General features: G+C 46.5%; 10 protein-coding genes across 10 annotated transcripts; 4 read left to right on the top strand and 6 right to left on the bottom strand.

Annotated features, from left to right (window-relative positions):
* Positions 1–178: 178 nt before the first annotated feature.
* On the bottom strand, positions 179–2178 carry F4822DRAFT_408606 (FAD dependent oxidoreductase). The gene is made up of 5 exons (XM_051458587.1): positions 1655–2178; positions 1305–1586; positions 1020–1245; positions 856–968; positions 179–789 (listed from the first exon to the last, which is right to left on the bottom strand). The coding sequence occupies exons 1-5, from the start codon at positions 2112–2114 to the stop codon at positions 434–436; spliced, it is 1437 nt and encodes a 478-aa protein (XP_051313880.1). The 5' UTR covers positions 2115–2178; the 3' UTR covers positions 179–433.
* Positions 2179–4424, bottom strand: F4822DRAFT_408604 (outer membrane protein, OMP85 family). The gene is made up of 4 exons (XM_051458586.1): positions 4269–4424; positions 4090–4197; positions 3847–4033; positions 2179–3780 (listed from the first exon to the last, which is right to left on the bottom strand). Exons 1-4 carry the CDS (start codon positions 4299–4301, stop codon positions 2546–2548), a joined length of 1563 nt encoding a protein of 520 aa, XP_051313879.1. The 5' UTR covers positions 4302–4424; the 3' UTR covers positions 2179–2545.
* Positions 4425–4887: 463 nt separating this feature from the next.
* Positions 4888–6155, top strand: F4822DRAFT_302299 (ubiquitin-conjugating enzyme). The gene is made up of 3 exons (XM_051455192.1): positions 4888–5054; positions 5122–5201; positions 5258–6155. The coding sequence occupies exons 1-3, from the start codon at positions 5028–5030 to the stop codon at positions 5940–5942; spliced, it is 792 nt and encodes a 263-aa protein (XP_051313878.1). The 5' UTR covers positions 4888–5027; the 3' UTR covers positions 5943–6155.
* A 645-nt stretch (positions 6156–6800) lies between these two features.
* Positions 6801–9046, top strand: F4822DRAFT_302346 (uncharacterized protein). The gene is made up of 3 exons (XM_051455193.1): positions 6801–7092; positions 7312–8154; positions 8202–9046. The coding sequence occupies exons 2-3, from the start codon at positions 7326–7328 to the stop codon at positions 8777–8779; spliced, it is 1407 nt and encodes a 468-aa protein (XP_051313877.1). The 5' UTR covers positions 6801–7092; positions 7312–7325; the 3' UTR covers positions 8780–9046.
* A 207-nt stretch (positions 9047–9253) lies between these two features.
* F4822DRAFT_430857 (uncharacterized protein) lies at positions 9254–10734 on the bottom strand (the record flags this gene model as incomplete). The annotated part of the gene is made up of 2 exons (XM_051461376.1): positions 9254–10214; positions 10259–10734. 2 exons carry the CDS (start codon positions 10732–10734, stop codon positions 9254–9256), a joined length of 1437 nt encoding a protein of 478 aa, XP_051313876.1.
* Positions 10735–10976: 242 nt separating this feature from the next.
* On the top strand, positions 10977–12959 carry F4822DRAFT_302239 (uncharacterized protein). Its single transcript, XM_051455191.1, has 5 exons — positions 10977–11147; positions 11222–11437; positions 11485–12472; positions 12529–12742; positions 12805–12959. The coding sequence occupies exons 1-4, from the start codon at positions 11095–11097 to the stop codon at positions 12739–12741; spliced, it is 1470 nt and encodes a 489-aa protein (XP_051313875.1). The 5' UTR covers positions 10977–11094; the 3' UTR covers position 12742; positions 12805–12959.
* Positions 12960–13178: 219 nt separating this feature from the next.
* F4822DRAFT_430855 (uncharacterized protein) lies at positions 13179–14035 on the top strand (the record flags this gene model as incomplete). Its single annotated transcript, XM_051461375.1, has 5 exons — positions 13179–13308; positions 13367–13410; positions 13470–13502; positions 13572–13767; positions 13830–14035. The coding sequence occupies 5 exons, from the start codon at positions 13179–13181 to the stop codon at positions 14033–14035; spliced, it is 609 nt and encodes a 202-aa protein (XP_051313874.1).
* A 988-nt stretch (positions 14036–15023) lies between these two features.
* F4822DRAFT_437812 (potassium/sodium eff) lies at positions 15024–18393 on the bottom strand (the record flags this gene model as incomplete). Its single annotated transcript, XM_051462449.1, has 3 exons — positions 15024–15806; positions 15862–17839; positions 17921–18393. 3 exons carry the CDS (start codon positions 18391–18393, stop codon positions 15024–15026), a joined length of 3234 nt encoding a protein of 1077 aa, XP_051313873.1.
* Positions 18394–20057: 1664 nt separating this feature from the next.
* F4822DRAFT_437810 (amidohydrolase family-domain-containing protein) lies at positions 20058–22669 on the bottom strand (the record flags this gene model as incomplete). The annotated part of the gene is made up of 3 exons (XM_051462448.1): positions 20058–21689; positions 22288–22291; positions 22323–22669. The coding sequence occupies 3 exons, from the start codon at positions 22667–22669 to the stop codon at positions 20058–20060; spliced, it is 1983 nt and encodes a 660-aa protein (XP_051313872.1).
* Positions 22670–23846: 1177 nt separating this feature from the next.
* F4822DRAFT_302175 (uncharacterized protein) lies at positions 23847–25197 on the bottom strand. Its single transcript, XM_051455190.1, has 3 exons — positions 25167–25197; positions 25093–25099; positions 23847–25004 (listed from the first exon to the last, which is right to left on the bottom strand). The coding sequence occupies exon 3, from the start codon at positions 24792–24794 to the stop codon at positions 23892–23894; it is 903 nt and encodes a 300-aa protein (XP_051313871.1). The 5' UTR covers positions 24795–25004; positions 25093–25099; positions 25167–25197; the 3' UTR covers positions 23847–23891.
* Between the last annotated feature and the right edge of the window lie 488 nt (positions 25198–25685).

The following is a 25685-nucleotide window of genomic DNA, read 5'->3' as shown; positions in this document are numbered from 1 at the left end:
TATCTCCCCGCCCTCACCTACTTACCGGATTGGTCACGAAAGTTTCCCCATGAACCAATCAGAAGTAAGAATTGGACTAGGGCGTTCTTGTTGACCAACCATATTAGCCAATGGCATATAAGGTTTAAGCGCCCATCACATATTACTGTTGGATGCTCATCCGTTTCTATCAATCCATCCAGGCAGATTTATACTTATTCTGATCATAATGTCACCAAAGACGATAGAAACACCATATCCGAGACACCATCGGGCTAATCTCCTTTTTCAATTACCGGTTGGGTTAGTTTTAGCTGCGATACCGGGGATTTTGCCTTGTCATGACAGTGTCTTCGCCAGCGGAAATTCCACGACAGGTTGTATCCTTTAAAGCTCCGTACCCAACACCCCAGCGGTAGCAAAGTTTCTCACACACAGTAGGATTGTCACATCATTAGTTCGTGAACTTCCAATCCGCCTCCGAAGCCATAGCTTGTTTCGATAATACTCTAGGTCCTTCTTCGCCCTCCTCGAGTCCATTCCGCTTTGACTCGCTGCTACTTCTCCACCGCCACATTTGACCATATACCGTCTGCGACCCCTTGCCCTCAAGGATTTTAACAACTTCTCGACCAAGAATAGGTAGGAACTTGAACCCATGACCACTACCACCTGAACACACTGCAACACCAGGGCATCCAGGAACGAAATCGACCACGAATGAGTTATCGATACTATCGGTGTACCAGCAAAGCCTCGTGGATGAAATGCCTAACGATACCAGCTCCGGGAAGTTAATCGCGATATACTCTAAGGTTATTATTAGTGATATGGCATGGATAGCTGTGCGACAAGGCCCCTTGTGTTGCCACTTACCTTTAATGCCATTTAGGGCGTCAATTGGGACACGCGTCTCTTTCTTCTCAGTTACGTGAGCAGTCCTAGGGACCGATACCCGCCGTCCGCGTACATCTTCAAAATTTGTCCACCTATTCAAACTTCTTAGTACCACGTATACAGAGGAGTGAGAGCATGCTGACTTCGTTTTCCGCCAACCGATCTTGAATATACCATTTTCATCCCTCGGTAGGCTATATACTTCCTTGCCTTGATGTGAACCCCAACTGATGACTGGTTGATTTTCAGGGGCAAACCGCCCCCAAAGATCAGGGTCATCCATTGGAATTTGAATATTGGCTACTGAGCCAGCTGTGGTTTCTAACAAGCCTTGGACCTCTGGGATCAATGATGGAGTCCATCCGCCACCTATGGGCGTGTTAACCACGTATAAATAGGCATATGATTGATAAGGTGAGAGATCTTACCAGCAACAACAACTAAATCAGCAATATGTTCACTTCCATCCGCGGTATGTACCACAGGGCGACTATCCCTTGAGGTAATATCAATCACTTTCCCACGAACCGAATCAAGAGTCGTCTTGACCCCCGCCTTCTTTGCTAAATATTGCGCCCAAGCACAACTCTTGTAAGCATAAACGAAACCAGCCGTAGAGTCGAGGACGGCTTTATGCGTCCCAAGTCTCTTCTGGCGTCGACAAGGGTCTAGCTTATGAGCCCAGCCTCGCTGTTTTGCTCGGGCGATATCTTCATACCAAAAATCAGAGTCCCGACCTAGAGTTTAGGTTGTATCGTAATTCTGTTGCTCTACATACCTGCATCATCATCACTCCTAAATTGAAACTCCCTAATACCCTCGCGTTCCATATTCTCAAGCGTCTCAATCTCGAATGCTCCAAATTCCGACTCACAGCTCATGCGCAGCAAACCCACATTCCACCAAAGTTTCCTATCCCCTTCTCTCAAGCTCTCTGGCAATTCATCAGCAGGCGTCGCGGCAATTTCGCGATTCCAATCATCCCACAATTGAGCGGCCTCGCTAGCAAGACGTTGATACTCGATCTCAGAACCGTAACTAAAGCGAATGATTTTATTGAGATCAGCCGATGCGGAGTCCGTGCCGGAGAGCGGGTCGTAGCCCGTCGCGGCCGTGTCTTGCATATCCAGAATAGTAACATCGGAGTACCCAGACCGAGCGAGCCATAATGCCGTCGAGATGCCAAAGACACCAGAACCGACGATGATTATTTTAGATGAATGTTCGAGAGTTGTCATTGTTTTAGTTGATTGATACTTTGTACCTTAGAAGTGAGGGTCGGAGAGATAACTGCTAAGTCCATAGCCCCATTCAGAGCACGTCATATAGAACCCCGCTATCTTGTAGGTGTACTTATCTCTGCCCCTCTTTGGTCAGTACTGAGGCCAAATTATTCAATGGCCTACACAAGAAAATAGTATAATCATTAGTTGAAGATTTCTACGTAACTGCTTGTTGGATAATGATATGAACCTGTAAAATATTTAGCTTTTCTATTGACTTATAGATCCTCAACGCCGGAATAGAATCGAGCAAAACTCGATATCCTTCTAGCATACCAAACATCAGTTATTCGAGACATATTTACACTGAGAGGTGAACGGGTTGGGTATTTACACGAGATACCTTGAAATCCAATAACTCAAAAGTCTCTAAAGAAACTGCCATACTATAGGAAATTAATTCCTACACCAACTTGCAGTCCTTTTCGGGCATCCTCGCCCCGTCTCATTACTAATGGTAAGCTGAAATTCAGCTCAAATCTTGCCACGGGATGTGCATATACGAGCCCCACACCGGCGGCAATGCTAGGTAGCCCTGTGCTGAGATCCTTCGTAGCAGAAATCATATTGTTCCATACTGCACCAGCACTTAGATGTTGTTTGGATGTAGTGTCGCTGCTCTTGCTCTTGCTCTTCATCGCTACTAGCCTGCCACCGTTGGCGAAAAATTGAAGTCGGAATGGGGATTCGGGTCCTACTCGTGGAAGAGGCACAAGCATGTTTACACTTCCTGCAGCGAAGAGGTCACCGCCAAGTGCATCACTACCATCTCTAGGCCCGAGACCACCTAGGGAGAAACCTCGTACATCTGTCGGACCTCCTAAGGTAAATCGGTCATTGAGTTGGCTGGGCGACGCGCCATGAAGACCATAAGATAACGGTAGAGGGTATAGTAAGCCAGCTCTGAATCCACCACCAATAGATACACCTGAGGACCCTCGGATGCCAGGTATCGGTATCGGTACAGCTCCAGCGACTTCCAACTCACTCTTGGAGAAACCAACATCTCCGCTTAAAGGTCCCCACCCGGCAAGTTCAGTGGATCCTTTCACGAGATATCCACTTTGTGGTAACATAGGGTTATCTCTTCGTTCCCTTTGAAATAGGTAAGAAATCGCACTCTTAGCGGAGTCGCCAGCGTCACCTCGAACAGTGGGGCTTGCTTCGGCTGCTAAACCAGTCAATTGCCTCCAGATGCCTGAATACCCAAATTGATGACGGTCTCCATTGTCATCCAACCAATTCAGTTTGACGCCTCCACCTTTTAGAACTTCTTCATGGCTAGCCCAAGGCTTTTGGGTACTGCTTGCCAGACCTTCGATGCTAATGCGTACGTTGGGATTGCTTTGTATTGGGGCACCGAATTCGGCGCTGTAGGCTGAACGTGTTCTCGTTCCGGCTGAAGCATTAAGTGATAGGGATTCGGCACCTCCGAATATGTTGCGCCATAGCATAGACCCATATGCTGAACCTTCTGTGTTACCTAGGTCGGTACCAGTCTTTAGGAGGAGTCGAGATTTTTCGCGCACTCGGAGGGACACGTCAAGGTCGGTTGGAGATATAGAGGGGTCAAGGTGAGGTGGACGGGACAAGTGGAACATAATCTGTGGGTGGAAAATGTCTGAAGAGCCTGTGTCAGTACAAAAACCTCTCGGATAAAAATAGACGTAAATAGTTCAAATCATACCGAATTTTTGCAATTTTTCGACAGCCCCGCCAACCTGCTCCAACATATCTGCTAGGGTGTAGTTGACATTTCGGCTGTCTTCAACTAAAGGTTGGAATAAGGGGTCGAGAAATGATTTCCGGGTGTGTTTTGCGCCATGGATTTGGAGAGAGGAGAGTGAAACTGGAAGTGTTTGGTTTTGCGATAACTAAGCGTGTAAGAATGCCGCAAGTGCCAATAGCTAATAGACATATTCAAGCTCACCAATTCGAATGTTCGTTGATCGGATTGCGCATCGTGTGCCTGAGCTCGTTCTGCTGCTGCTCTTTGCTCTACCAATGCTTTTTCGGATTTGAGCAAGCCTTCAAAGGCCTACCATAAAAAATGCTCCTGTTAGTTGTTGACATGTTAAATGATGTGGGACATTGATTTAAAGAACATACATCGTCGCCTCCGGAAGAAGCGCTGCGAGCCATCTCAACTAACAGGGGATGGCTAAGCTCCCTTCTGTTATGTTCGTTGTAAATAAATCTTCATATGAAGAAGATCAATCAAGTAGCTCGGCCTGCGCCAGTTCAAAGGTAAATGTTACAAGGTTTAGTGAGTTCGGCAAGGTCCGGAAGGATCCCGTTGTACCTGCCACATTTAGTCCCTGTGGCTTGCTTTTTGGCTTTGGATGTACTCAAGTATACAAGTACTTTCAGTTTACTTTGTACCGAAATCTGACAGGTGACGCAATGCTCTGACAATAAAATATTGATCTAAACTGTTTACGGAAATGTTTATCCAGTTTTGCTTTAAGTTTACATTATGTCGGAACTCTTTTTTATCGGCACCCCGAACCTTTAGATAAAGTCTAGACCCAATTGACCACTCCCCAACTTGGTGTCTATCTGTCTCTGCCTCTGTCTCTGTCATCATCAGCCTTATCCTTATCCCTAACCTTCTTTAAAACTACAACCCCTTCCTTTTTCTACCTCCCTTATAAATAAAACCACAATTAATAACGGTCATCGCCCACCGACATACTTCACTATTTTACATCTTCTTCTAGTCTATCTTTCGGTTCCTGTAAAATACAACTGGTTTCTCTCTATTCTCTTCGTATCAGTTTAGACGCAACTTTGGTGCGCCTCACATGACAGTTGTTGTGACACATTTCCTTTCTAAGAGATACCCTCACCACCACAATCGTCTACATTATGGCTAGCAAGCAAGCGAGTAAACGCGTATGTTTTGCTTCCCTCTTCAATTCAAATAGACCTTTAGAAATTAACATAGCATGCGTTCCTACAGTTGGCGCGCGAGTACAAAAGCATATCAGAGAACCCTCCTCCATATATCAACGCCCATCCATCAGACTCTAATATCCTTGAGTATGTTCCAATAAGTCATTCAATACTACCGTGTTACATTTTGCTAAGAGAAATAGGTGGCACTACATCATCACAGGTCCCGAGGATACCCCATATCATAATGGTCAATATTGGGGTACCTTAATCTTCCCTCCTAACTACCCGTTCGCGCCCCCGGCTATCCGAATGCATACACCATCCGGTCGCTTTCAACCATCGACGCGCCTTTGCCTTTCCATTTCAGACTTCCACCCTAAGACATTCAACCCAGCATGGGAAGTATCGACGATCTTAATCGGATTGTTGTCTTTTATGACATCAGAAGAGATGACGACCGGTTCAGTGTCAGCCACAGCACATGAACGACGAATATTAGCAGCAAGATCAAGATGGTGGAACTCAACAGGAGGTGGCTCCCACCTTAAGAATCCCGCACAAAAGGGTAATGTAAAAGCAGGAGATGGTGGCGCAAAATTCAGAGCGGAATGGCCCGACGTGGACAAGGAGAACTGGCGCTGGATGACAGAAAATAATGTTGATACAGCTACTGGTTCTAGAACTGGCGGGGCTTCATGCGGTCCACAACTAGGAATTGCCGGCGGAAGTGGTGGTCAGGCTCAAGCCGTTGTTGACGCAGTCGTGCAACGCAGAGACGCTGGAACCGGGTGGCTTAGCCGCAACAAGCTGTTGGTATTTGGCGGTGTTATCTTCGTCTACGTACTAATTGCCCGTCTCCTTGGGGAGGGAGAGGGTACATCTTAATCTACCCACGGTATAGGTCGCAGGCGTTCCTTTTTTCGTCTGTGTTACGGGTGGCACGTGATCCACCTATATTAAGCTTTCCCAGGTTGATATGTTATAACCTCTCAAGGCGTTCTTGGCCTTTGCATGGACTGAGATATATGGGGTGACTTAGGCGGTATAGACTGATTTCTATCAAAAAGATTGGCGATAGGGGCATCGGATGAACTCTATTAGGAGCGAATACCTAGGGCGAATGGTGGATGGCCCTCACATAAGTCTCTTATGTCATTATTCATTATAAATACCTGGGAGCGCGTGATTTTCGACCGCTTCGATGAATTAAATCAATGTATTATTTGATGGGACCTGATTTTTCTTCCTGTTGGTATGCGAAGTGAGTTGATTTTCACTGCCCCCATTCATTCAAGGAGAGGAAGTAATGGATGCAGGAACTGATAACGTTAAGGGTAGCCCTTGGGTACGCGATGAGAAGCGAACCAGGTTCTCAGCAGTACCTACAGTTCCTGGGTATGTGGAAATACATTTATTTTGGTACCTTCCATATCTCATACGGCGCTGTTATGTTTACATTAGCACCTAGGTGGCCCCCATCCTTGTGTTCATGAAAGCTTATAGTGTCTACACCTGCTGGAGAACAATGATGAGAGCTACTTAGGTACATAAGTAATGTGTATGTGTAGTGAAATGGAAGCTACGAGGTACTAAACGTTGATAAATACGCGTCTTCGTGGTTTCCGGGGTACGTCGCGTCCGGAGCTTTAGAATTGGAAGGTACGCATTTAGTACTCATCCCCCTCGCCATCAGGTAACTCGTTCTTGCTAGGCGCGTTGTTCTCACCCACGGCGTTCATCAAAGTGCCTTCCTCTTTCCTTCGTTATGCGTTGGACCTACCTAACTTTGTTTCGCCGTCTTGTTATTTATTCCTTCCCAACTTGTGACGCGTATCTTGACTTGTTCAACGCGTTATATTTTTATCAACCACGCCGAGTTGTTTCGTCGTTTCTTTCATTCTTCACCTTTTTTCACCATCTACACCAGTTCCCCAGAACAAACTTCAAGACGGCGAAGTTCATCACCAGCACATTTTCCCCTTTGCCTACATTGTTTGATTTCTAATACAGTCATCAACACGACTTGTTGTCTTAGGTATGTATCCTATTTATTTTCAGTCAACCTATTTTTTCATTGAAGAATTTGTCCAACACAAGCTCTGTTTATATTTGAGCTTCGTTTTTCATCGCCGTTTTGGTCTAATTTCGCTTCATTTCCATCAATACTCCCCGTTATTTATTTAATGTACCGCCGTTATCCTTCTTTTTCCTTCTGTCTAAAAGCTATATAGTGCGCATCACTAATTCTATCAAGGCCTTCCATTCAATATGGAGGCTGGTAACCACCATATCGCGTCACGCGATAATATTATCGCCGATCAGGAAACCACAATCACTCATGACACCGCCATGGCTACTTCTGTTCCTGGCAATGTCAATCTTAACAAGGACATTTCCGAGTCTGACGAGGTAATTGAGAAAGCACTTGATACTCTCGACGCATCGATTGCCAGTGTTGTCCTTCCTTCGCGCCCCCTTACCTTGATTAAGGAACGTGATAATTTCACGAGACCCACTACCTCTGACTCTCAAGCCCCCAAGCATAAGACACCTGTTGTCAACTTCCACGTCGACAGTGATGTCTTCATTCAGGTCAAGGCTGCTTCAGGCCAAGTTACCTTCAAGGTTTCCTCTGCCAACCTTGCGTTCGCATCACCAGTATGGCGATCCATTATTTATGGAGACCACACGACACGATCCGACGCAGAGGATTGGGTTATCAAGGTCGATGGTAATCCCCAGGCCCTTCACACAGTATTCGATATCATCCATTACAAATTTAATGGAGTTCCCGAAGTAACCAGCCTCGACGAGCTGTATGAGATTGCGGCGGTCACCTCCCAGTACCTTTGTACCCACCTTGTTTACCCCTGGGCTCGCAAATGGCTCAAGAACTTCTCATCCTACGCTGCGGATGTGGACTGTCATCATAATTGCCACAAGGCAGTATTCATCGCCTGGGTCTTCGGAGATGTTCAGCTCTTCTCCGATATGGCTGATGCACTGACCGTTAGCGCTAAGCTGAATGCTAATGGAGAGCTTGTAAACGTCGACGACAAGCCGTTGAAGAAGATGGTCCTGCCTTATGGTCTACCTAGTAAGCAGAAGCCACGATTCTCTCTGGGCCGTGCTAACTTATTGTAGATGACATTGCGGAAACCCGGCTAGCTACCATTAGTAAGATGCTGGATGCTCTTAATGCACCCTTCAAGCAAACCGCCTCGAAGGTTAAAGACCGAAAGGCGTCTTTCTGCAAGTTGAACACACAACAGAGAGAATGTGAGGCCATGATGCTTGGATCTGCCATCCCCACCATGGTGACCGAGGGCATCTTTCCTGTTCCCAATCCATCACACTACCTTGACAGCATTGGGGCATTAAAGAGCAAGATTGAGGCCATCCACACGATCACGTATGCTGGGAAGGACTGGAAGCCTCATCTGTCGCACAGTGGCTGCAACCTGGGCTACCAAAAGGCCGTATCCAAGTGCCTTAAAGGGATGCCAGTACTCCTACAGGATGAGTACATAAAGCATCTCGTGGTCCAAGCCAAGATCTCTGGCATCGATAACCGTGCCCAGTCGGAAGAGTGCCTCCGACGATGTCTCTCAACCCCGGGTGACCGTCCCGAATCGGCCGGCTCCGAGCTCAACTCAAAGAGATCAGACTGTCATGAATCGGGCAGCGGAGAAGATGTACCCTTCGGCAAACTGCGAATTTGATTGATTGATTATGGCGCTAGGAGGGTCATGCTGTATTTAAAATGTCACGGTTGTTGCTTTTTCTTTTTCTTTCTTTACGGCAGGATTTTCGGATGAAGTCTTGAGTACGAGACATGGCTTGAGGCGTTTAGGTTCGGGGGGAACGCGGTATCATGACAAGGAACGTGTGTACATAATGGTGTGGGCTCAACACCTGGATCCTCCTCGTGGCCATCGCTAGGTATAATGAGAACTCACCCCCACGCATGTGTTGCTGTTATGCATAATGTGAAACTTGCAATAATTCACGAAGGGATTTAACCTACATATAAAACATTCCTTTGGGGCAAGATGCTTTCGCGAAATAACCCTCGTCATAGTTGCCATATGATGCCCCTTAATTGACTAATCAATTACGTAATACAATACCCCTTTTCCATATGACCAGCAAGAATTCCCTTAATTGATGACCAAAAAGCCTAAGTATAGCACGGGTCACCACTCCATACCGAGTAGTAACGTATGGAGTCTCGAACCATTTACTCCGACATGACTTCTTAGGTTAAACCCGTCAACGTACCCTTGTTTTTCGCCCATCACATCCCGGAGCATTTGCGAATTCCCAGGGGATGTAATCAAAAGCCTTGGGCGACTGTCGATTTCGTCGGCCAAACCAGGCGGCTCCTCAAACATATCGAGAAACATCTTTAGAATATTTTTTACTGTCGCATCAGCGTCAACGGAAATGAAATTCCACCCGTCGACTATGCATGTGCACTCAGGTATAAGACTGAGAAAATAGGCCATATACTTCAATGCTAGTGGCGTACTATCCATTGTGAGGTCAAGCTCCGTAAATGGCCTGTCAATCCCCGTTATGGCAATAGCTGGTACGTCTTCGAACTGCTGAAGCAATTGGAAAAGCAGCGAGTACACCATCCTATAAAACCGGTCTTCAGGGGCTAGGTACTTCCCCTCCGCAACGTGGCGGCCTGCGAAAGCAAGGATTGGGAGTCTTCTATCAAGAGCTGCGGTATATATAGTGGCGCTGACGATATTGGCTTTATCGCCATAAAGCCATAACCGGGGTGGGGTCCTCTTGTTATCGTGAGTTTGACCACTGAACCATTCTTCGAGCTTTCGTTTTAGGTAATGATCAACCTGGATATCTTTGACTCTGGAGCTCAAATTTGTAGTCATAATTGTGTGGGCAACGCTCTCGAGGTGATCTATGGTAGATTTCGTGTCGAACCCTGTGTTACTTGGAATAGGGGGGACTCCTAGATCTGGACCGGCATGCAACAATGGCAATCTTCCTTCCCCAGGCCCCTGATATGATTGATCTCGGGATACGGCTCTATCTAACCCCTCCAGTCTTTCAAATATCGCTTTAAGCCATGTGATCTGTGTTTGATGATATACCGCTTGAGTTGTATTCTGCTGCTTAAGTAATTCACTGCTTAGTCAGCTTCTGTTACAATATTTGCTGGGGTGACACACCTATTGAGCTTTTGATAGAAATCTGGTAAGGAGGCTGTGAGCTCAAAGATGTGCTGGACGAGTCTGTTCACTTCATCCTCTTTTCCTATATACCATCGTGATTTATTGATTTGATGAGCAGGCCATTCGCGACGTCTTTTCCCGCTCCCCAGATCGAACTTCATGTCGCATCCCTTGGCTACCAGTATCTTCAGCCTCCCAAATGCCGACTTAAGGTTGACAACCACCAAGTTCATATCGTCGTACTCATCCTTTCCCAGAACAGCTAATTCATAAATCCGCGCTTGAGAGTCATCATTTCGGCCCACTCCAGTTACCTTGCTTAAGATACTAAGACGGAAACGAATGGACCTCAGTGTGGCGGCAGATCTTCGATAGTGCTCCGGAGCGCCAGACACATCATCTAGGGCTCTCGAGAGATCTAATACTAGCTTTGCTGCAGCTATGATATCCCCTGTACTCCAGCCAAATGACATAGTGATAATATGATATGATGATGTATGCAACATATGAACTTGGTAATGTTTCAATAGGTATGTTATGGTCGGAGTCCAAATGACTTACGTTTATATTAAGCCACCTCTAAGCCGCCAAATCTGACGTAGATGCGCTGTAACGATGATTGCCAATCAGCATATCCCCGCACCTGCAGCGCTGCGCTGCGCCATCATGGAAAGTGCCTTATGCACCGCCCTATCGCCACCCATCTTAGCCTTACCACCCTATACCGCTCCTTTTCGTTGACCTACTTACCTGTTATTTGGTAAATTTAGATTTTATTTAGAATAACTGTTTTAATATTTTTATGCCATTTCATCCAAGTCCGAACTCTTACAATGAAAGTGAGGGGCTCCCGTGAGGCCCCCTGGAGGGTGATAAAGAAACTAGAGTGAGATTCCTTACTAATTCACGATCATACGTTGTCCATATTGGCCGCTTCTCTAAATATTATATGTAAATTAGGTCTACTGAGATTTCTCGCATCGCAGAATCGTCTGCTGTTCCAGCGACAAATCCCGGTCTTGATATTCACCCCAATAGTGCTGGCCCACAAATTCAAGAAATTAACAGGAAGAGAAAACGGGACTACTCGCCTCCTCTCAGGTTGACAGGATCGACTTCGACAACGGCACCAGTTCCTCAGCGCCATCCACATATTCTCTATCGCCTAACATGCCAGTAAGTACTTACCTATCATAAATGAATACGGCTAACGAATTAAGAAGTAGCGCTAATTTTGTACCCATTCATCTTTATTCTTGGAATAGATTCAAAGGATTAGAGCAAGATGACCACGAACTCCAAGAGCGAAGGAATCTCGCCGTATTAGACATCATAGACACAGTCGACGGTGATCACATAACCAATCCTCCAAGGAAGAATCAACTCCGGGACAACTTTCTGCAGGACGATCCAAACGAATTCATCCTTGACGTCGACTTTCGCGTTAGGAAGATCTATAGAACCTGTCTTCGAATTCACTCCCCCCATGTCCAATATGTGTTACGGACACTCATCCGTTACTATCCTGGATTCAACGTCCAAGAAAATGAGATATTCTGCATTTATCCTTTTGCAGAAATATTCCATTACTGGAGCGATTTGCAGCGGGTAAAGGGTGACTTATTGGGTGGTTGTGGCGAGGTAAATGTTAGGAACCCCGACATTGGATCAGAAGTTATTATAAAAAACAGCCCGCTTCTCTGTGAGCATTTATGCACTTTACTTGATGCTCCACCTATCCAGAACGTCTACGGAAATATCGTCGGTCCCGAATTAAACCTTCACAGTAAGGACCTAGCTACTTACGATTTGCTCTGGCTATTATTTAAGCCCGGCGAGATAGTCTTCATGCGCATTATGAACAAGCTCTCTGGGTTTGTGGTTATGAATATCACCTATGAACCTAAAGATGGCGAGTCAGTTTCGCCTCTTTCGAACCAAGATCCCTCGGATAGATGGAAAATTACATTGTGGAACCTGGGGTATAAAAATAAGATGCTCAGGCGCCAAAGCTTTTACACTGCAATCAACCGTTTCTACGGCGAGAAGTTAATATCGGATTTAATAGTTTTCCCTATAAAATCCACGCCAAGCTATGAGACGCTAAAGGGCCAACTAATCGAACGTGGGAAGCGGTATTACTCTCTTATCTGTAGTGAGCAAAGCCACATGCGCTATGATGGCATGGTTGTTGGGGAAAACCCGCATCACGTAAGGGTCCAGTTTCCTACTCGATAAAGAGACTTATGAACTAACTTGAAGCGTAGTATGAAGGTGAAATTATCGTGGACCATCAGGGTTTTCAGCATGAAGTTCCCGTCGAAGCTTCTACTTATTGCGAACCGGAAGACCTGGGTGGAGAGCCTCTATTCTCCAAGTTTAATGATATGAAATGCTCGCCAGAAATCGAATTAGAGCCCGCACAATATCTCCTTTTACCCACCTACGTGTTGGGGTTCGCAGTTGGGAAGAGAGAATAGGGTAGGCCTGACCCTGCCCAGTTGATACATTTCAGGGATACAGCTGAAGCTAATCATTTATAGTGGTATTTGATATGAGCTTTGTCGAAGACCTTGAAGTTAATGAAGAAGACCCAATGAAGTACCTGATTATGGACCGCGAAAAATGCCAACTAGTGGAAGCAATGGTTGGAATTCCCCGAGAAGGGACGGCCCTAAAGTCTTGGGAGACTGACTGGGATGCCGACTACATAGAGGGAAAAGGCAAAGGCAGGGTCGTTTTTCTACATGGTAGGGTGTAGTTCTTAATTGTTAAACAACTGCGCGAAGCTCGACTAATTGGCCACTGAATAGGACCCCCGGGACTGGAAAGACCATGACAGTAGAATGTATCGCGAAAAAGACCAGGCGGCCTACTGCGGCTATCTGCAGCGGATCTAGGGACTGAAGAAAGCAAAATGGAAAGATGTTTAACGAGATGGCTCGGCCGAGCTACCACCTGGGGAGCTATAGTGCTCATCGACGAAGCCGAAGTTTATCTTGAACAACGTCAGTCTGGGCATATCAACAGAAATGCACTAGTTACAGGTGAGTGGTGTCTTGCTCAAGTAATATAGATAAAGAAATAACTCCTAACAATTTTCAGCCTTCCTCCGCACAATGGAATATTTTCCGGGCCTCCTGTTTCTAGTAAGTCTCTCGGGCAGGTGTTTGTTGCCACCGAATTCTTTCTAATAGTAACATATTAGATCTCTAACGGCATTGGTCTCTTTGATGAGGCCGTAATGTCACGAATCCATCTCGCTGTACGGTACGAGCGCCCAACAGATGAACAACGTAAACAGATTTAGAGGAGTCTCTTCGATAAATTGGAAGAGGACCGAACGATAGTAAAAGAGCGAAATCAAGCCGCTTCAGCAATCGAAGGTCAACCTAAGGAACAAGTGAAGCCAGAAATCATCATTCCGGGGACTACAAGGGATGTTGCCCTGAGCAGGAATCAATACGCCTTGAACCTTCAGTTGAATGGAAGAGATATAAGAAACAGTAAGTGGATACGCTGTACAAGGTCCTTTTTGAGTAGTGGTTTATTTACGATGATTTAATAGTTCTTCTAAGTGCCATTAGTCTGGCACGGCACGAGAGTGCCCGAAGCTCGAGCAATGGAAAGCCACCGAAAGTGATTAAGGTGACAGCGGAGCAGCTCGAAAGGGCTCTCAAGAATAAGGAGTCTTTCAATGATGACTTCAAACGTGCGACAGGATCTTACCCTGATCAGATGGCGGCGGAGAAGTTCATGAGGGCGGAAAGCTGAATAGCCCATCATAAGCCTGACCAAGCTAACGAGTGAGAGGATTTTCTGCTGCACGAAGAGTTTGGAAGAAATTGAGAGAAATGGGAATGCGTACACGTATACATGGGTAGTCTCTTTCTCATGTGTTAGACTGGGGGCCTCTCCTATCATATCTTTTGTGATGTAATCATTCCCGTTGTTTGGTTTGCTTCTATGAACCTGCTAACTCAGAATGACGCATTTGAGACTCTTTGGGCTAGTGTTTGACCCTCAAATAGTCTTAATGAGACTCTATTTAGGGGTTTGAGGCGATGGGCATCACCCCTATATCCTCGTGTAGGCTTATGTAATGCAAAGGAGTTCTTATGTAATCGCTAGTTATGTAATCGCTAGTTATGTAATCGCTAGTTATGTAATTGTTAGTTCTGTAATTGTTAGTTCTGTAATGACTTGCTGAGTAAAGAGGTATTACATACGCAGCATATTTACGTAATCAACTATGTAATACCACTCTCGTGAATGATATGATTATATAATGATACGCTTATGTAATCATATAGCGTCCCCTTTTCTCCAAGACTTTTCAGTGACAACATTCGCGAAATAGACCTACGAAGGCCTGTTCCTATGTAAGCTTGCTTCTATAGTAGTAGCGAATAGATGTAGCTATTATTTATGTAGCGATAATACTTATTCGTGATAATGATCGTGTTCCCTGTTATGCTCTATGCTGTCATTATTGACTGTCCACTTGACAATATGATATCCTCCTATCCGAATGATGAATGAATGTGCGGGTTATTTTGGCCAATGAGAGACGGGCTCGATCAATTCCTACATTGTGGATGTGCAAGGCTTAAAACTTAGGACCGCACCATAAATGTAGCTAGCTAGTCAAACCCCTTCGTCCAGGTACCACCGCTCGGGTCGAGTGAAATGAATCCTGCCATATGGCATACAAATTGTCGGAAAGGTCTCGTACGAGCTAGCTTGGACGACCTTTAGATGCCTAGACCCCTCGAGTAGCAGATTGGTCGTAAGCGACGGTGGTCTTGAAAAATCGACGTTTCCCCGCCTTCCACAGTTCCACCAATATGATATACATCACAACACAACCGGCCACGATGGCCCATTCGATTCCAATTCCTTGGTGTTTGAACACTGTGGTGTTGAGGCCGGGTATATATATGACTGGGAATGTGACGACGAACCCTGCGAGAACAGCAGCGAAAAGAAACTTGTTTTTCCAAACTGTCTTGAAAATAGAGAATGGCCCATGATATAATTCCGGATACATATTGAACAAGGATCGAGTGAAGTGTTTGACTTCCCAAGCTGTAAGAAGTAGGAGGAAACTAAGCGTGGCATATGTCGTAGCACGGGCCCGATAAACATTATCACAGGATGATGTATAAACCGCATTGCAGTCGAGTCCTAGTGAGGGATGCCACGGTGGCCTGTTATACGTATCCTCTATAGGCGAGTAAATGACTGACGTAAAGGCCGCAACGCATAGAGAACCCATGAATAGGCCATATGCCATCTTATCGCGGATTATCTCCCACGTAAAGATGCCCACACGTAGACTGCGTGGTGGTCGTAACATTATATCTGGTTGAGCTTCCTCGAGGCCAAGTCCAAGGGCTAGAAAGGATGAAGTAATCAAATTCGCCCATAGGATCTCGATGGGTGAGAGCGGGAATACCGATTTGCCGGCTTCGTCCTTAAACGCGAGACCGATGAGAAGTAAGATGACTTGAGCAATATTCGAGACTAAGAGATGAAGGAGGAACTATATAAGAAATATTAGCCGTGAATTGTTGAAGTAACGGTGGAATAACTTATACCTTTTGAATATTGTCGAAGAGACGTCTTCCCTCTTCAACAGCTGTTACGATGGAAGCAAAGTTGTCGTCAGTCAGAACCATGTCTGCAGCTTCTTTGGCTACATCGCTACCGTTCAGACCCATCGCAATACCAACATCCGCCTTTTTCAAAGCAGGAGAATCATTGACTCCGTCGCCAGTCATAACACAAAACGCACCGCGGCGATGCATTGCTTCAACCATCCGAACTTTCGTTGATGGACTACAACGGGCTATCACGAGCGGTAGTTTCTCCAACTGGTCAATTTGAGTATCGGTCATGGCGTCGAAGGTAGAGGCGGGCACAGTAGCGTTGGCTGCTTCGGTGGTACTTAGATTACTTAAGATACCGACCTCATGTGCGATAGCAGTTGCTGTCTTAATATGATCGCCGGTAAGCATGTGAACCGAAATACCTGCGACTTTGCACCGCTTCACTGCGCTGGCCGTTTCTAGCCGGGGAGGGTCATATAGACCAGCAAGGCCTAGCGGTATCAGGTTGCTCTCAGCAGCTTCGCGCGCATCTTTGACGGCGGTACTATACTCCATAGTCTTATGGGCGATACAAAGGACCCGAAGGCCTTCTGCAGCAAGCGTTTCTGCTTTAGCAGTGAATTCGGCTTTGAGGTTGTCTGATGCATCTAGTAGTGGCAGCATGACTTCAACTGCACCTTTGGTATAGACATCGACTAGCGTAGATTCTGGTGACGAGTATATAACAGTCATGCGCTTGCAGGAGGAATCAAATGGGTGCTCCGCAACTAGGTATGTACCCTTGATGTCGGAGACGGTGGCTTTGCTTATGCCGAACCGCATCGCGAAAACATGAAGGGCGATTTCCGTAGGCTCACCTACCGCCGTCCAGTTCGAGACCTCGACAGTCGAAGTAGTTGAGGTTTCGGCGGCATCATCGGTAACATCATCGGTAGCGTCATCGGTAGATGCTGGCTTCCCATCCGTCACAGTAGCGTTATTGCATAAGTAAAGGCATTCTATAAATTTCCTCGCGCCAAAAGGCAATTTTGAATTTTTCTCCACTTCGTATGTAGACTTGGATTTGTCACTTCCCCAGATAACGTTCCCACTGGAGGGGTCAAGTGGGTTAGTACAGTCTTCAACGGAAGCAGTGGAGCCGTCGCAAAGCCAAATCCTTTTCGTAATCATCTTGCCTTGTGTTAGAGTACCCGTCTTGTCTGAACAGATATTGGTCACTCCTCCAACAGCTTCGAGAGCGGATAGTTTCCGCACAATGACATTGCCCTTTGCCATTGCCTTTGTCCCGACAGCCATACTAATGGTCAAGACGGCAATGAGAGATTCGGGGATGACTGCAACACCAACACAGATACCGTAGATAAGAACCTCGTCATCGATATTCCAGAGACTAGCAGAAAAGACGATAACAGCAAGGAGGATTGCGAAGGCGAAAAGAAGCAAAGCAAACTTGCTTAGCTTTACTTGGAGTGGTGTTCCGTCTAAACCAAGAATGTTTCGCGTAGTAGCCTTTACGCGTATCCAATATGCGCCCATATAGGTAACATCGTTGTTCGGATTCGGATTTGCTCGGAGTAATTGGGCGATTTTCCCCACCTCAGTACTCATACCCGTGGCGACGACGATACCTTTCCCTCTCCCACGCGTTATAGTGCTTGCTGAATATAACATATTTACGCGATCTCCAAGGGGTATGCTGGCATCATTCAAGACCACTTCAGGGTGTTTGCTGATTGGTAGAGATTCCCCAGTCAATAATGCCTCATCAGTGGACAAATTTAAGCCTTCGATATATCGGAGATCCGCCGGAATGATGTCGCCAACGTTTAGTAAGATGATGTCACCCTTGACAAGTGTTTCGGCTTTGATGGTAATGATTTGTTCGGAGCGAATAACCTTGCATGTCGGTGCGGATAGTGCGTATAAAGACTGGATAGTCTGCTCGGCGCGATAATCCTGAATAAATCTACTAGGTATTAGCATGGTGCACGCTGTATCATGCTCATTATAGTGCGATAAGGGCTATTATTATGAGATTGAGACTTACCCTACAATAATATTGAGTAGAATGACAGCGGCGATAACGCCACCTTCAACAAAATCACTGATGGCAAAAGACAGTGCCATGACGAGAATGAGGACCATAGTTAAGCTGTTGGATACCTGTCTCAAGAGAATCTTCCACATGGATAGCCCTTTAGCTCCCTCCACCTTGTTTGGCCCATAGTGCGCCAACAGACGATTTGCTTCACTGCTGTCGAGGCCATTCTTGATGTTGGTCTTGAGAAGCTGTTCTAGATCCTCAACTGCTAGAGTGTGGGGCTCGGGATGATTCTCACCTGCGGAAGGGGAGGCGGGTTTCTCGCGGGGTAGTTGGTTTGGAATGTCAACTATGTCAATACTAGTAATTGTTGTGTCCTGGTTTCTGTGACCAGGTGGAGTTCCCGTTGCGGCATTGGTGTAGCCACATATAGGGGGTTCAGTCGACTCCTCGACAGAAAGTTGATCTTCTATACCCATTCACGTGTTAGTAAGTAGTTATTATGCTAGTATAGATAATAAACCCGTGTAGAGAATCTTAGAGCTTGAAGCCAAGAACAGATCGTGGGGAGGACGAGGGTAGATATAATACGACCTACGAACCCTCGTCAACCCCGCGGAACTCATTCATCATTACGTGGTATAATGCCCAATATGCGCCAAGGGATAACCTCGACGCAAGCGAGGGAAGCGATACGGATTGGGCATAGTCATCGTATTGGAGGCATTGATCGGGCTTCTAGGCCTCGTCATAGGGAGCGATACATAGGGAGAAAAGAGAGCAGGGAATAGCGGACAAGAAATAATGACAATTGGATGCCAAGCGAGCGGAGTGATAATTGATGAAACTATGAAAACATATCAAGACATCTAATAGGTACTCGGTAGAAAATAGGCGCCCGCAAAGCTGCAAAGGATGGGAATATCTGCAAGAGGTTGATAAGTTGCAGCAGTTGGAAGGTCAGGTGAATTATAGAAACGGTAGAAAATATAGAAGAGGAATAGAATAAATCTTGGAACCTTCCAAAGTCCCCAAAATTACAGGGGTTTATTGGGGCAAGGGGTACTTACCATTCGCGGCTTTGCGTAACCCTTGTCGTAGGTTCCTCGGCAGGTAAGCAAAATGAGGCGACGCTTTACTCTTTGGGGAAGGCTATGGGGGTACCAAGAGTCCCTAAAAGCCACCTAATAGTTTAACTTTGGGGGGTAGGTACAGCACGACGACCCAATCAGAAGGGGGATGTAGGTCACTACTTCCCGTGTGATGCTCTGAACCTTATGTGGGACGACTATGAGATTAAACAAATGGAATAATTTCGATAAACTTCATATTAACTCCCCTCACTTTTCTTTTTGGACATTGCCAATGAGCGCTCCAAAGTACACATTGAAATCTCGGTCGACAATATTGGTATAGAACATACAGTACGTGCACAAGGTAGCGAATCAGACTAGGCCAATCGATCGTATCACCAACCCTTAAGCATTCAGTAATTTGGTGGCGTTTTTTATCTTACCGGCCTTTTCCGGAAAACAAACACCTGAACAACCATCACAGCATAGGTATTGCATCGCGTATCTATCTTCCTTCCTTAGCTGTTTGGGTCACTTGAAATGAAAGATCTCAATTTTAGATGAAGACCGGTGTGAAAGGCTCGATTTCTTCACCCAAACGACGTCATAACATTCTCGGTTGAAACTGCACTAAACCCACCAACGAACCCCGGATGATGGTCGAATCTTGGTCACATGTTGAGGATGAACCTTTCAACTTTAGGCTTGGATAGATCGGACCTACATACAGAGATCTCAATCTGAAGAGTCTCCTCGAATCCAACTACCCGACGCGATATATACATATCGCGATTGATGCCATATCCGCATTCCGGGTTAACACCATCAATATTACGACGGGTTATACTAAATCAATGGTTCACTTTGCTTACGGCGGTGAGCATAGTGGGCATCGGTACAGTGATAGGCTGTCTTTACGCCACTAATCTAAGCCGGTAATTATTTCAGCAGCCCTATTGGATACCCCCTAAGATACCTACAGGCATCTGAATAGGTGCCTTCTCAGGTGCTGAAGTGCTAACAGTCGCTGGCTACAGCGGGATATCTGTGTCACCAGGTAGCTATAGCCGTTATGCTCCAACGTCAAATATTTTCATTCCCTTAAACCAAGTCTGTACAACCTTTGCTTCTAGCAACTTGTTCGCATCCCAATCCATATCAACCACCACAAAATCTGCCTCCCGTCCAGTTTCCAGCTTTCCAGCCCATTGATCAGCAAAGCAACTATACGCAGATCCCTCCGTACCTGCCGCGATAGCCGCCGCTAACTCCAGGGCAAAATGCGGGTTCATGCGGTCCGTCAGTTCCGGCTCTCTAGCTGATCGCCGAGTTGTTGCCGTGTAAGCATTTCTAAGTGGTGCGTGTGGTGCCGTAGGCGCATCCGAACCCAAAGCCAGTACCGCGCCTCCATCGGCAAACTCCTTATATGCAAATGCGCGTTCACAACGGGATGGTCCGAGCAGTGACGGCCAGACCCGGAGGATTGCCGGATCAGCATGTACTGGTTGAATGGAGGCGGTGATGCCCAACTTACCCAACCTTATAGCATCTTCCGGGGATGCAAGCTCGAGGTGCTCGATCCGGTGTCTACGGCCCGGTGTGGCGTTTTGTTCAAGAGCATCAATAGCTACTCTTATGGTTTTATCACCAATCGCATGTAGGGCGCACTGCAGCCCTGCCGCGTCAGCTTTCCGGACGACAGGACCCAGTTCCGCAAGCGACCAGATAGGCTCGCATGATACCCCGTTCAAAGAGTAAGGCTCAGAAAGTCCAGCAGTACAACCGTCAATGATACCATCCCCAATGACCTTGATACCCACAATGCGGCAGTCTGGACTAGTATCCGCATTGAACTGTCGGTTAAGTTCAATTGCGCGATCGACTTGGGCGAGATTTTCTGCTTCGGTTTTTCGAGGTGTAATGAGCCAGTGGACCGCGATCCTAATCGACAGGTCCTCTGTTTGCCGAAGTACTTGCAAAGCTTCCCAGGCGTTTTCATCCATAGCCATTTCCACGAGTCCAGTATAACCGGAGGCGTTATACGCTTTAACTGCTCCTCTCAACGCTGCCAGCTTCTCTTCCATCGGCGCAACTTTCGCAATATGCGGCCAGACAATCGTAACAGCCGCGGCTTCTGATAAAAGCCCAGAGGCCTTGCCATTCTCATCACGATGAATTTTTCCTCCCTCTGGATCCGGCATGTCCTGCACTCCCATCTCATCCAATGCAGCCGTATTGCACCACGTCGAGTGTAAGTCCTTGGAATCGATGAAAATAGGTCTCGGGTCCAAGTCGTCTATCATGCTAGCTAAGGCTTCTCCGTTGGTCATGGAATGCATCCATCCTTTGCACATTATCCTAACTACGGATGGATGCGATGCCGCAAATTCTTTTATGGTTTGCCGGATATCTTGCAGATTTTTGCACGCCTCTAGCCCTGCCTTCTGTAAGGATTGTCCCAACATCAAAAGATGCATATGTCCGTCGATAAATCCTGGTAAAATTATGCGGCTTCGCATGTCGTGCTTAACCACCCCTCCCCCAGAAGACTCGGCCGTTTTGATTTGTTCATCACTTATACTGCCGATATGGGTGATCCTACCAGACTCATCGATGAGCAGAGAATCCGCAAATGAAGGATCCTTGCCCCCAGGCGCAGATTGGAAGAAACGTCCATTATGGAATAAAGTCGTCATAGTATACTAACATCCAGAGAAATCGAAATTTAGGTTACTCAATTACCAACTCAGTCGCTATCAATTTATCACATCGGTGACCAGCTACTCGTTTAGAAGGTGACGGGAATAAATCCCCACTTCTTCCCCCAACTCCCCCAGGCCGCGATCGGCGTCCCCTATAAGGGCCAAGATAGCCATCGGCGCTAGCACATGCCTTTCTACAATCGTGGTGGTGCTACCTAGGTAGATTATAGCATTGGAAACATGGAAAGGAAACCCGCACGAAGGCGAATCATATCAATCTCATATAATCTCATAAAACATTCTATCGTCATATCCTCAGTATTCGGAGTTTCCGATCAGGCCTATTTTAATCCTCCCAATTTCATGCTTTTCTTCTCTCCTTTTCCTTGCCCCTGATTTTAATGACATGCAGATCCCGAGATAATCAAATAACTTCCCCTGTTCTCTATTCCGAGGCTATACAATGCACCGATAGCCTGTCGATTGAATTACTGGCACTTTCCATACTTCGTTTGGCAGCCTTCCGCGGCGGTACAATGCGCTGTTGTGTTACCGCAGTAACCACTGGAAGGCGTCCCGTTAGTAAGTACAAAAACACAAGGCTACCTGGGTAAAGGAGTACGGTTCACTTACGCAACAGAGCAGCAAGTACCTCCCTCGGTAGGGCAGTGGTAACCGTATTTGCCGGCACCCTCGGATCCGCATGTGCCGTCGGGTGAGATGGATACACCGTCAACCGGCTTGATGCAGCTACCAGTCGCATTCGAATACTTGTCTTGACAACCGGCCGTCGTCAAGCAGTACTCATCGGTGGCGCCACAGTAGCCGCTCGCAGAACAGCACTTGATGGTTCCGGGACATGTGTATCCCTTCTTGTTACCGGCCTTGTCTACACCACAAGTCTCATCCGGCGAAACCTCCGACCAGACGGCCGTGGCGAGAATAAGTACGATAGCGATAGCTGACTTGGGGCCGATCATTTTGGCGGCAAAGTTCTGAGTTCTTAGGTGGATTTCTTGGGTCTTTTTTGTTTGATGTTCTTTCTCAACGACTCAAAACCAGCGGAAGCTCCACGTTATAAGCGAAGGTCTTGTTCAGCTCTTGAACGCCGATCCAGCTGCTTATCTTCCCTATGGAGATAGTTTCGCTCGGTACGATCTCCGCATACCAAGTTGGACGACGAACGCGCGTACGCATGGCCCTACAGAGAGATCCAAGTGGATGGGAAATTTGGTCGTCAAGATTGTCATCCGCCTCGGCAGTCTGGGGGGCGATGTAGATCTTCAGGTCGATTCCCCTAATAGAAATGTGAGTGCTTTCTATGCGATTTAGCCGAACCCCCTTAATTCTGGCTACCTCGGAGTGTAACCAATTAGGGCACCTAGAACGTCCGGCAAGTGCCCGTTAGCCACGATCGGTGCGGCTCCCTATCTGTAATTAATATTTCTCATGGTATTGCCGGAGTCTTGGGTCAATATGGATCACGCCATCTTCCGAGGGCCAGGGACTCGAAGTCCCCGTCAACGTCGTATCCGGACGCCGTATTGATGCACTTAGGCAGAACGCAATTAGGTAACGCGAAACGCAGATTCAGCGAACTATTCGATAAATCATATCGGTACAGTGCTGTGTTATGTAATTGGAAATATTATCTACTCAATCTGAAGAACTTTTTATAAATTTATCGGTTATTTTTGGAAATCTCGCAAGTTACTATTGGATGAACTGACCATTGTGGTAGGGCTAGTTGTCCCCCGGACATGCGATTCCCAACATATCGGTCTATCTCTTTATCTCTCGCATCCCCTCAAACATGCGAATTTTTTATATTGACGTTACATGCTTTTTTAAAAGACAGGAGCATTGTAACGTTAGGTCAAACAGCCTCTCCAAATCCAAGATCCCACATTATATGATAAAGGAGGAGGGGAGGGTATCTAGAACATCAGGAACTGTTCTTAAAATAATACTGAGACAGTTTAACCTAGATATTGAGGTCGTATTCTACGAGATAAGATCGCCGAGTCATCCGCTTGCAGGACTTCTTCTGATTCCCAACCCTTTGGTCCATCAAGTCTTGCGACACCAACAAATCGTGAATGGTTCGGATTAGTAAGTGCGATTTCCAGTATCATCGCTAATTCGCACATGGACGATTAGGGTTCCGTCACAGCAGATTTCTACTCTAGATAGAACAAGACTTCAATTTGCACGATCTTTCGGGTCTACATTCTTTCGACGCTTATCCATAACAGCGAGTCCCCACTCATGCGCCGCTTGGGCGATCTCCAAAGCCGCCGTCTCAATCTGCTTGGCTCTCACGATCACGTCGTCCTTTCCGTCGCCCTTTTTTGATTTTATCGTCTTATCCACCATATCTAATACTTCGAGATGAGTCGGGTTCGAAGCGAACGAGCGTTTGATTTGGCTAGGAGTTTGCGTCCTCGAAGGTTGGCTTGAGCTAGGTGACGGTGCTCGCGCATCACATTGATCAGGCCTTCCATCATACAAGCAATTACTACACGATGATCCTAGCCCACCCGTATCAGTCGTACCTTCTTGCACCTCCCCGTCGAGCTCCATAATAACACACCCAGGAGATATTCCTCGGCCTTGTTGGCAATGTGTACATTGAGATTGCCTAGGTATCATCATGCCTCGTTCGTATAACATGATAGCTTCAATGGTGCTCGTCGAGGTTAGATCTGGTCCCTCCCTACTATTCCGACGCCTCCAAGCTCTTTTAATTGGTAAATTTCCAAGTCGACGGATGGCTGGGGTTTTTTCTGCTTTGGGCGGGGGTAAGCAAACCGGGTCGTACACATAATCCCAGACCGCCGGCGCTTTGGCTGCCTCTTTCAGATCTCGGTCAATGATATCCATTGCTTCCCAGTAACGATCCCTCATCTCATATCCCTCGGTACTCTCCGATCGACGTCTTCGTCGCCTTCGTATAGGTCTTGCAACGGTTTCAGAATCTTCATCGTGGGGGTCAGGATGTTCTCGAAGTCCAGGTGGTGAATCAACAGCATGTCGTTCTGGAAATGTGTCGTCGGCATCAGGGCCGCGAAGTGTCATACGAGCAAGGTATCTTTCATAAGCCATAGTGAGTATCGAGGTAAGTAAGTGTTTAGGTATCTGACGAGGAAGTGAAACGAGAAAGAAAACAAGCGACAGGGCAAGCCCGACATATTAATGACGCCGATGATAAAAACTGGAGCTCTTTAGGGTAATGCATTGTGTCCTCGGTCAAGTGCCAGCAAAAATTTGGTAGCTATTCGCAGATTACCTTAGTTGATGGAGCCCTAATTTTGACTATGTAAGCATTAGGTAGCTACTTGGATCTTGGTCAACCGAACTCGGTGCATTTTGGGTATCCTTGTTAGAGGTTCACGCCACCTACATGCTTCCTGTTTTCCTAGCTAGTCAGCTTCGAGATATTTCCAATTATGAAACGTTACCTTTTGTGTTACCTACCTAGCTTTCCTTGATATCATGAGACGGTTCTCAACTCTAGAGATGAGTATTAAACAGCAGTCATAACTACCAATTCATAGACAGACATCTCTTCATATAGAGCTGTATTCCCCCCTTGTTACAACAAGTATGCGGCAGTCGGCGAAGCTTCTCGGGTATTGGGGTAACAAGAAAAAAACAAACCCCCACGACTAAAACTACTACTGGAATAGCTCTATGTGGGGTATTCTTAGGTACCTTTGAAAATTAGAAGAGAATTTCCGGCGAGTTTGACACTAAATGGGATCCATAGACATGGAGATTAGCCTTGGATGTGGAGTCATCCGGAGTCGTTCCGCTGCCATTAAACCTATTCAAACTACAAATAGCGCGAACTTCCCCCTTAAGTTACCCCATATATCGTGTAGCTCTGTGGAGTGGTGGAGTCAAAACTCCAGGTTGGTATTTTTTCTCCTCATGACCTGACATGACATGACCACTTGCTGAGGTTTCGAGCGGGGAAATGGTGGACATGGTACC

The sequence above is a fragment of the Hypoxylon trugodes genome, assembly GCF_022578975.1.
Source record: "Hypoxylon trugodes strain CBS 135444 unplaced genomic scaffold F4822scaffold_6, whole genome shotgun sequence".
Taxonomy (NCBI): domain Eukaryota; kingdom Fungi; phylum Ascomycota; class Sordariomycetes; order Xylariales; family Hypoxylaceae; genus Hypoxylon; species Hypoxylon trugodes.
The sequence above is the reverse complement of the archived record's forward strand: the minus strand, read 5'-3'. Positions and strand labels throughout refer to the sequence as shown.

Excerpts from the sequence above, each read along its gene's own strand:
- F4822DRAFT_302175 (XM_051455190.1), bottom strand. The coding sequence starts at position 24,794 with ATGGCTTATGAAAGATACCTTGCTCGTATGACACTTCGCGGCCCTGAT.
- F4822DRAFT_302346 (XM_051455193.1), top strand. The coding sequence starts at position 7,326 with ATGGAGGCTGGTAACCACCATATCGCGTCACGCGATAATATTATCGCC. Across the intron at positions 8,155-8,201 it reads CCTGCCTTATGGTCTACCTA|ATGACATTGCGGAAACCCGG; the intron begins GTAAGCAGAAGC and ends AACTTATTGTAG.
- F4822DRAFT_302239 (XM_051455191.1), top strand. The coding sequence starts at position 11,095 with ATGAAAGTGAGGGGCTCCCGTGAGGCCCCCTGGAGGGTGATAAAGAAA. Across the intron at positions 11,148-11,221 it reads AGGGTGATAAAGAAACTAGA|GTCTACTGAGATTTCTCGCA; the intron begins GTGAGATTCCTT and ends TATGTAAATTAG. Across the intron at positions 11,438-11,484 it reads CTCTATCGCCTAACATGCCA|TAGCGCTAATTTTGTACCCA; the intron begins GTAAGTACTTAC and ends CGAATTAAGAAG.
- F4822DRAFT_408604 (XM_051458586.1), bottom strand. The coding sequence starts at position 4,301 with ATGGCTCGCAGCGCTTCTTCCGGAGGCGACGAT. Across the intron at positions 4,198-4,268 it reads CTTCTTCCGGAGGCGACGAT|GCCTTTGAAGGCTTGCTCAA; the intron begins GTATGTTCTTTA and ends TTTTTATGGTAG. Across the intron at positions 4,034-4,089 it reads ATCAACGAACATTCGAATTG|TTATCGCAAAACCAAACACT; the intron begins GTGAGCTTGAAT and ends TTACACGCTTAG.
- F4822DRAFT_408606 (XM_051458587.1), bottom strand. The coding sequence starts at position 2,114 with ATGACAACTCTCGAACATTCATCTAAAATAATCATCGTCGGTTCTGGT. Across the intron at positions 1,246-1,304 it reads TGATTTAGTTGTTGTTGCTG|GTGGCGGATGGACTCCATCA; the intron begins GTAAGATCTCTC and ends ACACGCCCATAG. Across the intron at positions 969-1,019 it reads ATCGGTTGGCGGAAAACGAA|GTGGACAAATTTTGAAGATG; the intron begins GTCAGCATGCTC and ends AAGTTTGAATAG.
- F4822DRAFT_302299 (XM_051455192.1), top strand. The coding sequence starts at position 5,028 with ATGGCTAGCAAGCAAGCGAGTAAACGC. Across the intron at positions 5,055-5,121 it reads GCAAGCAAGCGAGTAAACGC|TTGGCGCGCGAGTACAAAAG; the intron begins GTATGTTTTGCT and ends GCGTTCCTACAG. Across the intron at positions 5,202-5,257 it reads TCAGACTCTAATATCCTTGA|GTGGCACTACATCATCACAG; the intron begins GTATGTTCCAAT and ends TAAGAGAAATAG.